The 17,278-nt window shown below is 35.6% G+C and overlaps 1 protein-coding gene and 1 long non-coding RNA gene across 2 annotated transcripts in view; one reads left to right on the forward strand and one right to left on the reverse strand.

Moving 5' to 3' along the window:
* Nucleotides 1–17,278, forward strand: part of LOC109067953 (visinin-like protein 1) — a 26,105-nt gene continuing 8,827 nt past the window's right edge. The window contains exons 1-2 of the mRNA XM_019084830.2: nucleotides 1–295; nucleotides 6,933–7,099. Coding sequence (XP_018940375.1) covers nucleotides 6,938–7,099 — 162 coding nt within the window. The 5' untranslated portion in view covers nucleotides 1–295; nucleotides 6,933–6,937. The remainder of the gene's footprint in view (nucleotides 296–6,932; nucleotides 7,100–17,278) is intronic.
* The window catches only part of LOC122148998, an 18,775-nt gene continuing 13,193 nt past the window's right edge, over nucleotides 11,697–17,278 (reverse strand). Inside the window, exons 2-3 of the long non-coding RNA XR_006162779.1 lie at nucleotides 14,759–14,842; nucleotides 11,697–12,124 (exon numbers count right to left, since the gene is read on the reverse strand). This is a non-coding gene — a long non-coding RNA (uncharacterized LOC122148998). The remainder of the gene's footprint in view (nucleotides 12,125–14,758; nucleotides 14,843–17,278) is intronic.

Raw genomic sequence — 17,278 nt, forward strand, 5'->3', positions numbered from 1 at the left:
GCACAATTTACGCACACTCAAAAGAGCGCACGCCACAGCAAAGCTCGCGGAGCACTGTGAACACACACGAGATGAACACAGACCGACGCTGAGCTCTGTTGTATATCTATAGCGTCACATCACCTCGAGCGCTGCGCGTGGACTGTCCTCGCTGCAGTCATCGCTGCGTCTCTGCCTTTCGCCCCAAAGAAAGCTCACCGCAGCTGTCAGCCGATTAGTGAGCACTTATATCGCGTTTACCTTTTACAGTCGCCCGAAGCAGGAATCGTCAGACCTCCCTTTGGCTCTCCTTTCGGTAAGTCTCTCAATGACTGTGTGTTTTCGCTGGAATAAGAAACCTTTAGAAAGTCATTATGGAGCTAGTTCATCTATCCTACCTGCAGCATTCCAATGCATTAATTCATCACACAGGATGTAATGTGTTTGATTAGCTATAATATTGAAGAATACTTTTGTATATTGTATACAAACCAATCACCCTATTAAACCACTTTATTGTATGTTATAGCCTATATTTTTTAAATAAGATAATTTAAATGGAGTGTTAGCAATATTTATAAATGTATCACTGTTTGTTGATTTAAAAAATGCCATTACGAGTTCAAAACATCCAAAGGGGGACCAAAGGACACACTAGTAAAGTTGAGGTCAAAAATGTGAGATTGCCTTGTCAAATGAATAGACATTAGTTGACAATGGCCCCAGGTGTACACGTCTGAGACAGCTGTGTCTTACTCGCTATATCTACCCTGTGTGTCATAAGGCTAGGTGAGTAATTTGTGTTTGTCCACACAGGTTGGTGCATATAATATATTTTGTATGCTTTTGACAGATTAGGTAGTCAAAAAAAAAAAAAAAAAAATTACAATTATTTTTGGAGTTGTATTATAATTTTGAACCATGCTGCTTGTATAGTATTTTGCTTCTGGATAATAATAATAAAAAAAATCTAAAAATGATCTTTGAAATGAAAGTTGTACTCGTTTTTGATTTGTGTTATGATGGAATCCTATAGGAATTTCCCATTAATATCAATTCCAGATTATGATTATGAAATTCCAACAAGATCACTTCAGGATTTTTCAATTAGGAGGATATCATAATGTTGTGATGTTGCTCTTTTATAGTTCAAATTTTTTAAATTACCTACTTGAACGAATGTCCTCAGTGCTAATACAGCTTCTTATACACTGCAGGATCAATGCATAATGTTCAAAAGTGATAGAGCAGAAATAAGAGCGTAGTGTAATTGTAAGCATGTATTTCCTATAAATCACTTACCTACAATCTTACACTCTCAAGGTCATACTGTAAAATGATGAAATAAATGAAATGTTTGTATGAATAAGATGGATGTGCTAAATCACTTGGCTGGCTTAATTCACACATGACATTATCTGTCAGGCTCGTGTGGATGTGAGCACTGTTGTGATGAGTCGACTCAGGGTTTAAAATGCCTTTTGATCTCAGGACAGGGCTCAGTTTGCACAGTCATCATAACACCTGCAATTCAGTTCTTAGATGACACAAATGCTTGTACAACACATTTTTGTGTTGATCATAACACAGCATTTTCTGTGCTACAAACATAAGATGAGCTCAACATATATAAACAGCAGATCAGAATGTGTGTTCCACCGCGCTGCTGCTACTTTGGATCAACCAATGCTAGTAGTCTGTGTGTACACCAAGATCAGTTTAATCTATCTGCATTACAGCAGTGTCGTGTGAAAAGGCAAAATCATTTTAAGAGATCGATTCAACCTGCGCGATATAGTCACAGGGGACAGAGTATTCTCTCTGGTCTCCTGTTGCAGCTGAAATAGCACTGATGCAGCTTAAATGGAAAATGGAGTGGACTATTGCTTTTTAGGTAGATAGGCTCTTCGGTTCCTTTTATAGCCTGCAGTGACCAATTCTTTTCAACAGTATGAGTAGATCAGTGCCTTATGTTCACATGGACCTTCTTGTTCAGTCTCACACTTATTAAAGCCACCTACATTTTTTGTTGTTGTTCATCTAGAATGATGCAACAAGTAGCAATATCTAATTTTCCCTAAAACAAACTCCTAATTAGCTGATTATTAATAGTTATTAAGGTAGTTGTTAAGTTTAGGTATGGGGTGGATTAAGAGATCTTAAATACCATCATGCAAACTTAAATTTGGACAGTTTAGATGGAGGCGTCTAAATTTAAAGGGATAGTTCATCCAAGAATGAATGGTCTGTCATCATTTGCTCACCCTCATATTATTCCAAACCTGAATCACTTTCTTTCTTCAGTGGAACACAAAAGTAAGATATTTTGGTATCCAAACAATTTGGTTACCATTGACCCCCATTTTATGAAGAAAAACACTGTGACATTTCTCAAAATATCTTTTTTGTATGTTTCACAGAAAAGAGAGAAAGTTATACAGCTCTGGAACAACATTAGGGTGTGTAAATGATTACAGATGTTTAAATTTTGGGTGAACTACCCCATTAGAGGATGAACATTATGTCGTCATTTCAAACATATGACTTTTTCTTTAATAGAACACCGAAATAAAACTGTTTTGACCTGCTCTTTTCTGTTGAGTATTATTTGGTGGTTTCAAGGGTATGTATTTTTCTTTAAAGTGGGGGAAAAAAAACAAAAAACCATTTGATAGCTTTGTATGTGAAATTTCAGTCATATGATGTTAACATGACATCAGTAAATGATGATTGATTATTTAATATTTAAGTGAACTAGTCCATCCTTAATTGGTAGAAACATTATAAATCTTTGAAATGAAGAGAACAAAATGATTTTACCAATCCTATTGACCAATTATTGGATCATTTGAACCTTCAGTTTTGCGGCTTGACAGAAATCTTTGACAATGGAGAGATCAGCTGGATAACGATTCAATTAAAGGGGTCATATTATGTTGCTAAAAAGAACATTATTTTGTGTATTTGGTGTAATGAAATGTGTTTATGTGGTTTAAGGTTCAAAAAACACATTATTTTCCACATAAATGTACATTATTTTTCTTCTCTATGACCTGTCTTCTCTGAAACACGTTGATTTTTACAAAGCTCATCGCTCTGAAAAGCGAGGTGTGCTCTGATTGGCCAGCTACCCAGGGCTGACACTGTATTTCCCCTTCTGTAAGGGTAGGTTTAGAGGTTGGGATTGGTTGTCGATTCCAGTCCTCGGGCCTTCCTGTTCCATCCAAAGTGCATTGAAGTGTGCGAGACGTGAATTTAAATTGTATTTATTTACAGAAATATATGATGTCACATTTGCCCGTGTGTGAAGACGTTGCGCAGCGCAAATCTGTAAATGAATGTTCCGAAGTGAGGTAAACTTCAACAGATTTCCCCTGCTCAGGGAGTAGAGAGCAATGAACACTGTGTAGGGATCATGTCAGTGGGAACACATGGGAATTCATGCACGGAGCTCACTTCTAACGAGCTGATTATCTGAAAGGGTAGCAAAATCTGACAGGGTAGCACAAATCGTCAGAACACCGGCACGACGAGACAAAACCAGTAAAACCCATTACAAATGAGACATTTGTTGTATCCAGTGGGGACATAATTACTGATTATAATGACTTATACTTTCTTTTAACGTGTTGTGATGCATCACGCCGTGTAAACATAAAACCATGTCTGCATTTGTGATCGGAGAAATGACAAACAACATGCACTACTCTCTACACTGCTCAAAACTCGCGTTTAAATCATCAGTGGCAAATCCTTTACATTTTAAAACATACTGAGTCAGAAAAGCCGGCATTTTAGTAGTCTACTCTCCCAGTATCAGGAAACAGTCCTCCATAAAATCCACTGCACATCGGAATATTTGGGTTGAACTGTTCTGGAACTGTGTTGTAAATACAACTTAACCACTGATTTCTAGTTGTGTCCTCTTTTGGAAGGCCAAACAAAGTATTTTCGCTTTCTCAAGGAAACGCACATCCTCTTCACAATATGGTGGCGACGGCAACAGCAACAATAAAGTTACGCCTTCTTTCTTTGTGTGAACATCTGGGCGACATTATGCAAATCTTTCCACATCCTGATGTAGACATGTGGGGGCATGTTTAAAAGAGGCGTTTTAGGAGGGCGTGGACAAGTCTTAACTTTTATAAAGAATATCTCTTTGGGTTTGAGACTTTAGTCTTTGCAACTTTAGGGATCTTATCTATTCACGAACAGCTTGTAACACTCCAAAGAGAAAGGAAAACTTGAAATCACATCATATGACCCCTTTAAGAATGCTGATCGTCTAATTAGTTTGGTATCATAAATCACTCTCACAGAATGGGAACGAGCTATATGGTGATGCATTATTGCTGATTCATAGTCAGTTTCAGGGCAGCTGTTTTTAGCACTCAGAATTTGCTATGCTGTGCTTTTTTCTCATGGGTGGATCCCTCATAAAGAGAGGTATTCCCCAAGGACATAGGCCTCCATGCAGTCTGCAGATCAAGACAGGGTATGCTCCTGCCTTTAAAAGCTCACCAGCTCACAATCTGGGCTTGGTGGCTTCATTTTCACCATGTCTAAAATGTGTAAGTTTGTTTTGTAGTATTTTCTGCATCCATGTCTTTAGAGAACAGTCAAGATGTATGTCTTTGCCATTTGCTTGAAAATAAAATGCTGTTGTGTTGGAAACTAAATTAGTACTCATTATCGTCAGCATCGCTGCTCGTTTGTCAGTCTCAGGCTGAAAATTAATTATAATGAACTTTGAAGCGCAATGTTCTCATCGAGTGTTTACGTGAGCCTCTATGAGTGTGATGAGAGCTCATCTATATGATTTAGAAGTGATGAAGAAATTAAAAAGCATCATAATTACTCAGCATTTCATCCACAGCACTGCTGCCATGCTTTCCATCTCTCTCTCTCTCTGCTTTCATTGTATCCTTTAATAATGTAACAGAAGAAAGGGCTTTTTCAATTAGCAAAAAATGTAAATGTCACATTGAGGCTTAGGATGTGATGACCTTTTGGTAATTATGCGAAAGATGCTTTGTTTAATTAACCCATTTCCCTGACAGTAACACACTGTGTGTGACAGCCATCTAGGGGGAAAAGTGTTAAGGGGCAGCTCTTATAAGCATGTGGGCAGGATAAAACACTGCTCGTCATCCAAAGGAACAGACAAATTTGTAATAAAAATTATAAGCTGAAATAGGGGATTTCTTATGAGAATGCTCTTATGCCTTGTGAGGTATTATTTACTGACACAGTCTATTCTGGAATGTTCTTTAGGCACCTTCTCATTTTCTCTGTTCTAAGACTAAGTTCGTAAGTAAGTGACGTGACATACTGTCAAATATGGTGACCCATACTCAGAATTCATGTTCTGCATTTAACCCATCCAAAGTGCACACACACAGCAGTGAACACACACACACCATGAACACACACCTGGAGCAGTGAGCAGCCATTTATGCTGCGGTGCCCGGGGAGCAGTTGGGGGTTTGGTGCCTTGCTCAAGGGCACCTCAGTCGTGGTATTGCCAGCCTGAGACCTTAGGATTAGGAGTCAAACTCTCTAACCATTAGGCCACAACTTCCCCATGTATGAACCCCAAGATTACTGTATGACCGGCCTTGTGTTAATGAAAATGATCTGATCTTTCAAGAAAAACACTGCACCAGAGGCTTCACTGGTGGTCTCAGACTTCTGGTGTGTTTGTCCCACTGATCTAAGCCTCCTTTAAATGTAATCAGCCAGCATGAAATTATATAATCCACAATCACTCACTTAAGCCATCATATTTATTCAACTGCACGGCTTGCTTAGTTTTATTTTAGCCAGGATATTAATTATGAGATGAGTATTCCTGCTTGTAACGTATCTTTAGTATATTAGAGTTTGTGCACTTAGCCAAAATCACTTAATATCCCATTTTCTCAAAATCAGTTTAATTTGTATAGTACTCTGACAGTATACATACTATATATATATATATATATATATATATATATAATATATATATATATATATATATATATACTATATATATATATATATACATACACATATATATATATATATACATACATATTATATATATATATATATATATATATATATATATATATATATATATATATATATATATATATATATATATATATATATATATATATATATATGTATGTATACTGTCACAGTACTATACAAATATATATATATATATATCGGGTTCCTTTTTATGTTTGATTTCGAAGGTGATTATGAAGGGGGTTCTGTATGAATTTTATAAGGTTTTAAATATTCTGTCTGTGTTTATAAATACAAATGTGTTTATATTTATACTACACTGTTCAAAAGTTTGGGGTCAGTAAATATTTAGTAATTTTTGAGAGAAATGTATAATTTATTCAGTAAGGATGGTTTAAATTGATCAAAAGTGACAGTAAAAACATTGTTTTTCAAAATACTGTTCTTTTGAAATTTCTATTCATCAAAGAATCTTGAAAAAAGTATCACAGTTTCCAAAAAAAATATTAAGCAGCTTTGCTTTCAACTTATTTCTGATAATAAGAAATGTTTTTGAGTACCAGATCAGCATATTAGAATGATTTCTAAAGAATCATGTGACTGAAGACTGGAGTAAAGGCCACTGAAAATTTAACTTTGCCATCACAGACGTAAATGACATCTTAAAATATGTTAAAATTAAAAGCATTTATTTTAAATTGCAATAATATTTCACAATGTTACAGTTCTTACTGTATTTTGACCATAAATGCTGCCTTGGTCAGCATAAGATACTTAAAAAAATCATACTAACCCCAAACATTTGAATGGTATATGGGAGGGACACAAATGGCCTTGTAGAACAACCTTTATACAGTTTATACAATTTATGCAGTTAAAATGAACTACAGCTCCAGGCAGAGTGAGATCATAGCTATTTTGATTTCTGTGCCTTGCAGACACCATGGGGAAACAGAACAGCAAGCTGACCCCTGAGGTAATGGAGGATCTGGTGAAGAACACAGAATTTAATGAACATGAACTCAAACAGTGGTACAAAGGCTTCCTGAAGGATTGCCCCAGTGGCCGACTCAACCTGGACGAGTTCCAGCAGCTGTATGTTAAGGTAGGGATGCTAGTCGCTCTGTGATACATTTCCCTACATGTGCTGGCTTTTCGTTGGTCTTGTTCCAGACTGAAGAGGTCGCTGAGGAGTGCATCAGATGCACCTTGTGATTTAAAAGCGACTGGAAGAGCCTTCTGAATCACTGAGTTGGATAGACTGATGTATAACTGGCACCAAACTGAATTCAGATCTCCAGGGCTACGCTAGCTGGCTATTCAAATGGCTGGGTTGTATGGCATGTCAAGCACAAACAGTTGCTGTCATGACAGGTTTTACTCTCTTTTGTAGTCTAGTCTTTTAGATTTGTTGGGATATATATTACAATTTTGTCTGTTTGGCAAGGAACATTTTGCTGCAGATAACACTTTGTCTGCTGAGTGTATCTACTGTACAGCCTTGCAGTTCCAATTATAACATGACACTACCTGCTGAATAATATGAATAAGAATTATGTAAAGACATTATGCAAGATCATTTCTACTAACAGCCAGAGTAAATAACCACAGGTCTCACAGCTCTCCTCGGAAACCACAATGCTTTCAGATTGGCTCGAAATGAAAAGAAATAACCGAAAGCAGCTGTAGGCAAAGCCTTTAAGTGATCTGGGATGGCGGTTTTTACAGCAAAAAGATATCAATGAGATTTTATTTAAATCTAAGAGAGAGGAAATAGATGACCTTGCATTAGCAGGGCACTGAGTTCCTGCGGACTGGACTGAATGATTGTTTGTGTGTGTGTGTGTGTGTGTGTGTGCTGATACTTAAATTGCTTGTGGCATAGGGATACTGGGACGAGGTGTTTTGTGATTGGCTTTGGTCAGTGATGAATCATCCTACTTGCTTTTTAATTTAAGTTTTTTCTTTTCTTTTGTTTAGTTTAATTTTTTTTTGTACACTGCAGAATTACTGTGAATTTTTGACTTGTGTTTGAATTGTACTATATAAATAATTAATAATCAACAAATTAATAGTTAACAAGACATTTCTCATAACTAAAACACTGAAAACTAAATTCTAACAACTGTATAGACATATTTTTAAAGAAACAAAAACTAATAAAATGACATACAGAAAGAACTAAAATGAAAGCAGAACATATATAATAAAATCTAATTCAAAATATTAACAAAATATATAGTTTTTAGTAACTAAAACTAAGAGTATCTTTTTGTTGATTTTATTTATATATATATATATATATATATATATATATATATAATTTAATGTTAATATATGTATTATTTGATTGTATGTAATTATATAGCACAATATATTATTATTATTATTTAAATATTAATTTCTGAAAGTATAATATAGTATATATTTATTATAATATTTTATATTTTATATTTACATTATCAGCATGAACCAATAACTGTGCCTGCTAGGTGAATGTTTTCAGATGTTTTATTTAGAATGAACACTATTTGCAAGACCTTTATATGGATAAAAACTATGGCAGCCTTTTTCCTTACCATTGATCAGTTTGAAGGTATTTGACATACTACTGTATCTTTGCACCAGTATTGTACCAGTAGTTTCTGAGCTCCTCTATATAGAGTTAGAGGGAATAATTTGAGCACATAAATGAGCATGATTTGTATGGGCAAAGATTGGTAGGCTGCTAGCATTGTCTTTTGTTCTGTTTTTGTGGAAGCCATATTGGTTGCTAAATTTAGCATCTTTTCAATGATTCATGCTTTTTTTTATAATAGGTTGCCAGACTAGATTGGGTATGAGAATAGCTCTACGGATAAATTAAATGCTCTCTGTATTATCTGCAGATATTTGATACAATTTGTACAGTAATCGTCTTTGGGGTCAGATGATGTAGATCACATAAATCCACCTATTGATAGTTAGTGCATCTTAATCAATAGATGTACAGAAAATATCAGAACAGATTATGCTATATAGATTACACAGCCATATATATTGCTATTGGTGAATGTACAGAAAATCACCAGCCAGCTGCTGGTGAAACTAGCATCAAAAGGTGACCCGGTAAATAGACATTTTCCAAACAAATATTATCACTGGAGTATGTGATTCTGATCACAGTTATTTTAAATGGTAACATTTTTATTTGTAATTTTTATATATAATATAATATTATATAATATATAATTATAATATTGTTGCAATGTTCATCTTGCTGCTTGGCTGATTGTTTTTTTACGCTGTTTTGTACAGTGACTATTTTAAGATGTATTGTTTTTATGTGATTTCAGTTATTGTATGATAATTATACATAATTCATATATTTATAATTATAAATATTATAATTTCAACTAATATCAGTATTGCATATACATTTCAGTAAGTAGACTTGAAATAATAGGATAACAACCAGAAAGCTGGTCATTATCACAAAAGAAACCCTTTAAGGGTAACACAAGACCCCTCTAACTCATGGCAGGGTTTATTGGTTGACTGCAGAGGTTTACTGGGCTTGAATGGCTGACTGTACATTATCCCTTATGTGTAACAACTTAAATAATGGAATGGAATGTGGAGTCGTGAAAATGGCTATTTAAAGAGACAATATGTGGCAAAGTTCCAATTCTATTCTTAGCATTTTACTCCATAGCAAAATATCTCCGTGCATATCCCTCAGACGAACACGAACTACAGTACATTATTAACCTTAAGGATGCAAAGCCTCTGTGATTAATCTACCAGTAGTATCCAGAAGCGATGGCTGCACATGGTATCAGTAAAGTGATCCCGTTGTCTCCTGGTGTTTGATTGTTTGCTGCGGTTTCAGATGTTAATACTGTGACAACAGTAATGAGGTGCTGTGTAATGTACTTTAGGTTTGTGCTGAATGAAGCACTTAAATAGTGCATGTTAAAATCTAATTGGCAGTTAAAGAGATGACATGTTAAAGAGATGACATACAAGGTGATGAGGTGGTTGGTTGGACACCAAAATGTGACAGTAAAGCCTCTTTCACACAGAGATTCTGGAAAATTTGATTTTGGGGGACATTTACACTGCCAGTGATTATCCAGAATCTGTGCGTGCGTTCACACACATCCCATAAAGACATTAGTTTGCACATATTTTTTCATTGTGAATGTTGAACTGCCTTCAAAACACCCTGTAAAAGAGTTGCACGATAACATCACTATAAGACACATCCTTTACAGCATTGGTCCTGCTTTTTGTTCACACAGAGCTCGTTCCGATACTGATCCTGGCAAAGTTACTAGTTCCCCATCCCGGGATTGATCCCAAGATCCAGAAGGCCTGTGTGAATGGAGCTTAAAAATCTCTTGAGTAGAAGTGGGGTGGGGTTATGCCACATTAGCATTAGGACATTAAGTGACGTGACATAAGGCCAAGTATGGTGACCCATACTCAGAATTCGTGCTCTGTATTTAACCCATCCAAAGTGCACACACACAGCAGTGAACACACACACACCGTGAACACACACCTGGAGCAGTGGGCAGCCATTTAATCTAGCCATTTATGCGAAGCAGTTGGGGGTTCGTGCCTTGCTTAAGGGCATCTCAGTTGTAGTATTGCCGGCCCGAGACTTTAGCTTTAACAGAGGATTCTAACATGCTCCTGTTTGACACCAGTTCGCTACATCACCCTCACCAGACAGCTCAGACCTTCATCTTGTGGTCAAAAAGAGAGCTGTGGTGGATCGAACAATGGCCCTGATCTGATCTCAAAGCACACGAATGTGGAATGACAGGATGACGTCTGGTTTGCGGTCCTGGCGTGGCATAGACAATGATGTGGCTAGACATCTTAAAAAAAGTCAAAAAGTCTGGACTAATTTGAACATTTCTGTGAAGGTTTTTACATCACATGAATGTGTGTGTGTGTGTTTAATCAGGTCTAATATATTCAAAGTCACTTATAGTTTATTTGTTTATTTATTTATGGACTGTTGAATGTTTAAAATATTATATTTTTTATTTTTTTATATTTTATTTTTTTATATTATTTAATGGACTTTTAACTAAAAATGAACAGTTATATTTTTATTAACTAACCAAAACAATATATATTTGTCTTTCAGCAAATTGGCCAAATTAACTGATTAACTGATTAATTCATTGTAATTATTGGTATAATTAATTTTAATGTGATAAAACGTATTACTTAAAATTGTAATAATCAGTTTTGTTTTAATACATCAACACAAGTACAAAAAACTGCTCATCAAGAAAATTGATGGGTTTTAAGTTATTTTGTTTGTCTGTCACTGCCCTCTTCTGTCGAACAACCACACAGTCAAACACACACGCGCACACACACACACACACACACACACACACACACACACACACACACACACACACACACACACACACACACACACACACACACCGTCTGTTACAGCAGGCACATCATTGAAGTTGACTTCCAATTTCAGTCACAACCAGCAGATTTTCTAAAATTAGCGCACTTTCTTTTTCCCATGCTGAGCATGAAAAACATGCGTAGGCTGTCTGGGCCTATTTCTTTTTGCACTTGTTTTGTGTGTACAAAGATACAAAGCATGCTTCTAGAGTTTCCGGTGCTTAATTTCTAGCACAAAGACAACATCACTTTTAATAGCATGTTACTTTAGCTGTGTCATGGGAATTTTTCATCCCTTCTTGAGTTTAATTAGATGTTTTTGTCAAATATAGATCGTAATACTCAGTACAGAAAATTCATTCATGTCATCAAGGCTACACACCAGAATGAGAGGAAAATCAGATTTTCCTTTTTTTTTTTTAATCATGGCATCACTTAATCATGGCTTAATCACTTTTAATCATGGCTCTTCTGTCATAGATGTTTGTGTGATTAAGTTTTTTTCTGTAAAATCAGATTACACGCGGTAACAAAGTGAAACAAACTAAATGGATCCATAATGTCAGATGGTGAGATGTGGCAAGTGAGGCTGAATGACTGCCCACACATGTTGAAGTAAAGTAGCAGAAGGGGGGAATCGTCCCTTGTGTCGGAATGCAGTAATGATTGTCCTATGAACTCTGGATTTATTGAAGTATCCATCCTGTGGAGAAGATGGAGGACTTTAGAGTCACACAAGGTTGTCTTGGAGAAGGAGACAAACTGCCACCCTGCGATCAATAGGACATCATCTTATTCCCCATCCACAGTTCTTGTAAGATGACCAATCAGGGACAACAAGCCTTGTTTTTTCATATTTCTAGTATCATTATCATAAATCCTTGTCAGTTCAGGCTATCAGTTAATTTTCATTTTTAACATTGATGTATTTATTAATAATTATCATCATAATAATGGCTTTTTTAGAAGAATAGTTTTTGGTCTTCCAAAGGCGGTGTATGACTCACACATTAAAAGGATTTATTATTATTGGATTTTTAAAAAATCATTCAGCTTTATTTAGATAATGACAGTGTACTTAATTTTGCAGAATGAACATAATACTAAGAAAGTGATGCTCTTAAATCATAACAAGTGGTGTATCAGTGGTATGCACAGGGTCAGAGGTCTCTGCAATGGTGGAAAAATCTTTAATAAATTAAATAAAATGAATTAGAACAGATACAACTTATACATATCTAATTAACGGCATTTACATAATTTTAAGGTAAAATATGAATTTTTATTTTGTGCTAGCATCACCAAAATGAATTGCAAAAATAATGCATCAAACTGAACACACCCCCTGCATTCTATGGTCAGTCAAACAGATAGTCCTGGCCCAAACTCACACCATTGCTTGAACCAGTGTTGCTGTATCAGACCAGTCAGAATGCTAAAGCAAAACCATGTACAAACACTTTCATTTGAGAGGGTTCTGGTTGTGTTGTGTCACCTGGTTCCAGTTGTGTATATCTTTTCATGACATTTTATAAAAGGCATTGATGTAAATACATGGAAATGAACTTCACTGATGATTAGATGGGCATGTCCGGATGTGAGGATGGCACCTTCACCTGCCTTTTTAGTTTAATTAACTTAAAACTTGTGTGATTTTACATAACGCTAGCATTTGTGTTCATGTGTTGACCGCAGTCTGCCCCATGTGACTTCCTGTGATGTGCAAGGGCTGAATGCATGGAAAATGCTCTGATGTTTCTCTTAATTAGCCAGCAGTCCCTATAGCAGCTCGGTGCTTCTCTTCCCAATGTTACCTCAAGGTCATCTGCCAGCAGAGTGCTGTGCTTGAGCCTCAACCACTCCATAAAGTGTGAATGGAATTGCAGTGTAAAATATAGTCATAAAAAAAACACAGTGTAACAAAGTAACAGCTCTAGAAGCATTAGCATGAATTTGCTTGATTGTTTTCTTGATTTATGTTGTGAACTTTCACTAAAACAGAACTTTTATGAGGAATGTGGGCTGTTGATTCAACCCTCATTACAAATGCCGAACTTATTGAGTCCTCAGCTTTACATTAAAAGTTTGATTGCACTGAAAAGAAAAGCAGTTCTCAGAAAAGTCATTTTGAGAATTAAGGGAACTGCATTGCAGCAGCATTATGTATTGGTCAACCCTGACCGTTCATGAAAATAAATGAACTGTTTGTTTTTTTCCCATTCAGAATCAGATCTGAAGTAAACGGTAAGGAAAAAAAAAGTTTTTACATAATGCTATTGGGGGCCGTTGTAGTAATGGAAGGGTTGTGACAGCCAAGCTCAATTATCCTTTGGGCTCATTGCCCATATAATTCAATCAGTAGTGCAGGGGGGAGGGTGATTATCTATGACCCCTGTGTTAGTGAAGTCAACTCAGTTTGTACGGCTAACCAGCCTTCTCCGGATATTGTGTTAACTTGGTCCTGTTCCTTTGAGACCTTATTATCTGCTTGTTGGCCTAAGGGCTGTCTGAAGCAGCTTTGATACACTGGATCATAGCAAGAATGTGTTAGGCTGAAAGGTTAGTTTGGACTGGCTACAGGATGCAGTTATATAATCATATTAATATGAATGTTGTAGTTTGCAGAACTCACTAACAATGATGGATTTTGTAGTACTTTTTGTTTATTAAACATGGAATATGACAAGGATATAAACTTGTTATATAAAATCTTTTATTGGTCCTAATAGTTGCAGGAATGGGCTGCCATCTGAAAGTAAACCAAAATAATTTAGGCAAAAGTCAAACTAAATGTATTTTTTCTCTTCAAGAGTGCTTTTTCTTTTTTTTTTCAATTGTAATTTGTAAGACTTAATGTGAAATAAAGATTGAGTCTTGGCTTTTTAGGAAAACCATGAAGTATGGTGGTTTATAATCCAGAGTCTGGGATGCTTCAGAATCCCCCACTGGTAGATAAGAGTCATGATAGAGATACTCTGACCAGTTCAACAAGGGTTGTATCCAACATGACAACATTATAAATTGGCCTTTGTTACACATTTTCATATCCTAATTGTCTCATTATGCTTAAATGATCATACTTTATTAATTTAGGGATGGGCTACAATGATTGACAGTTAAGCACTTTGCACTAGTTGATCTACATTTGTTATACAGAGTATGTTATTTATAGTATATCTAGTTTCTTATAAAAGCACACCTCTTTAACTGCCACATATGTTTTGTTGTTATATTTGTAAGCAGAGTGATTTTAATTAAAACATTTCTAAACTAATTTGTTATGGTTTTGTTGCCACATGATGGTCAATGCAAACCAAAATCAGCAAAAAGAACTTACCAGTTTCTGAATACAGTTTTTGGCTTGATGGGTACTGGTTCGCTCTCTGGCTTTGTTCGTATAAGGGGAACTTCTCCATTGTGCCTGTGGGATTTATGAGGAAAAGTTATAACGATTGCCTGCAATGTCCACTGTCACACTCTACATTAAAAAAATATATATTTGATTAAAGATGTAAGGTATCACATATATATCTTCTTCAGATTCCTAAAAACAAATAGTCAATTAGTCAATCAGGCAACCCAATGACTAGTAAGTTTTGAAAATATGTAATTATGCAAAGTGTATCAGTTATGTTGTTTTGGAACAGATGCTGGAGATTTTGCTGCCCACTGAAAATGTCATTCTCATAGCTGCAGCACTTGCACATATCAAGCACACTATCACTTCAAGCATTATAGCGCCGCTACAGCAAACCGAGGAAATCCAGATAAACCACTGGGTTAATCTGTATCATGACTCACATAACATGACATTGCAGTTGCCAGTACAAACCTCCCCAAGCAATTCAAAGTGGCCTTTAGAACCAAACCAAAAACATTGTAGACTACGAAGAAAAAAAAAGGCTTGGGAGATATGCAAACACTTTGTTTGATAATTTGCATGAAATGTCTCCATGTAGATATGTAAGGATGTGCATTATGCCCCAGAAATGGCTAATTAGACATGTATTGCCATAACATGTAATTACTACTCAATCATTCCTTGGCTAATTAGACAGTTATTAACAACTGAATAGGTACAGTTGATCTGAGGAGCTTGAATTTGCTTTACAGCCCCAACTCAAGTATAAAAGCAGGCCGAACTCAGAACAGCATGCCACTATCAGTTTACATAATCCATAGCTGAGCCTGAGCCTTGTGATGCTCTTTATCATGCTAATTTAAATGTAGTGCAGATGGCACGCTGTCTTTTGCTGAATAAGAGAGTTCTTTAACTTTCGCTCATTTTCTCAGCAGGAGGATGACATCATGTCATTGTGGCATTCACCTTCTGAATGCTTTCCTTGGCCTGTCGTGAAATAACTGTCGTGTATGTTGGGAGGAAAGGAAATGTTGCATAAATTATAGGACATTGTTTTTTCATGATACATGGGCTTGAAGAGAAGCACTTTGCTGTAAAGGAAGAAAGAGGCTCTTAAATGTTCTCTTATAGAGCAGTGGAGGAAAATCAGTCATGTGTAATTCGTTTTCTTGGTACATTTCTTGTTTTGTGAAGTAATATATTCTATGACAAAGTGGGTCATTTTTCATCTTTAAAGGAGAAGTGTGTAATTTTTTGCTATGTTAAAAAGGCAATTTTTTGCTTTAGCTTTAATATTTTCAGTGACGATACTTGAAAAAGTAAATTTAGAGACAGAACTTATTTTAGAATACTGACAGCATGTGCTGTTTTTAAAGTCATTATTTCATATTTTAATTGGCGATACTTGAAAAAGTAAATTTAGAGACAGAACTTAACACAGGTGGTTCACCTGTAAAGTCTTGGTCACACTTACTTATTTTTGCAGTACCTTTATTTGCACAGAAATGACACACTTCACCTGTAAAGTCTTGGTCATACAGCGACAATAGACATTTTTGTTAATTGAAATAAAGCTAATACAAAATATAAATATTAGCACGAAAATTAGAAATGTTACTTTGGCAACTAACTGACATAAAATTAGTTTATGTTGAAGTACTAAAATTGCAATAAAAAAGTAATAAAATTGGCAAAAGCACATAAAATGACCTGGAAATATAAAAACAAAAGCGAATTCAATATATTAATAAATACTATAAAAGAATATAAACAATACTAAAATGAGACTGAAACAAACACTACATTTAAATTGTTTTTGGTAAGGCTATATGAACCCTGTTAGTGTTTGTTGTATTCAAAGGGTTAATGTTTGGAACCTGGAAATCTTCCAGCTCAAGCATGATCATCCACCCAATTAGTATTATAACCGCTGTGGTCAGACCTACTGTAGAAGCCGGTTGATTTGAACTGCACACTGAGCCCTCAACAGCTGTTTCTCCTTTGCTCACTGTGGAAGTTTTTTTGTGATGACAGTGATAACAGCGTGCATTGTGACTTAGATGTTGTAGGAATGTGCACTTATGCCCTGCAGTGCTGTCTTCTGTTCCTATAACTTGACTATGGAGCTTAGCGCTAACAATGCCACAGTCATGGGTTTGATTCACAGGTTACACACATACAAATAAAGTCATTAAATGCAGTTGATTGATGGTTGACCAGTCAATTAGTGAGGTTGATTAGGTAAAGATAGGAAAAATCTGGCCTATTAATACCGATAAGTCACTTTTCCATGTTATGACAGATAATCAATGGCAGATAATGGCAGTCTAAATAAAAATAAAAATTCTTCCACTTTAGGGTTTTTTCCCTCAATTTTATTAAATTAAGAATTTAAATTATATATTTAAAATTATTGAGATAAGATAATCGCTAAAATCATTAACAACAATTAATTGATCGATTAATCATTTATATTCCCGTATAGATAATTTTCAT

This window comes from Cyprinus carpio, chromosome A20 (genome assembly GCF_018340385.1).
Source record: "Cyprinus carpio isolate SPL01 chromosome A20, ASM1834038v1, whole genome shotgun sequence".
Taxonomy (NCBI): Eukaryota; Metazoa; Chordata; class Actinopteri; order Cypriniformes; family Cyprinidae; genus Cyprinus; species Cyprinus carpio.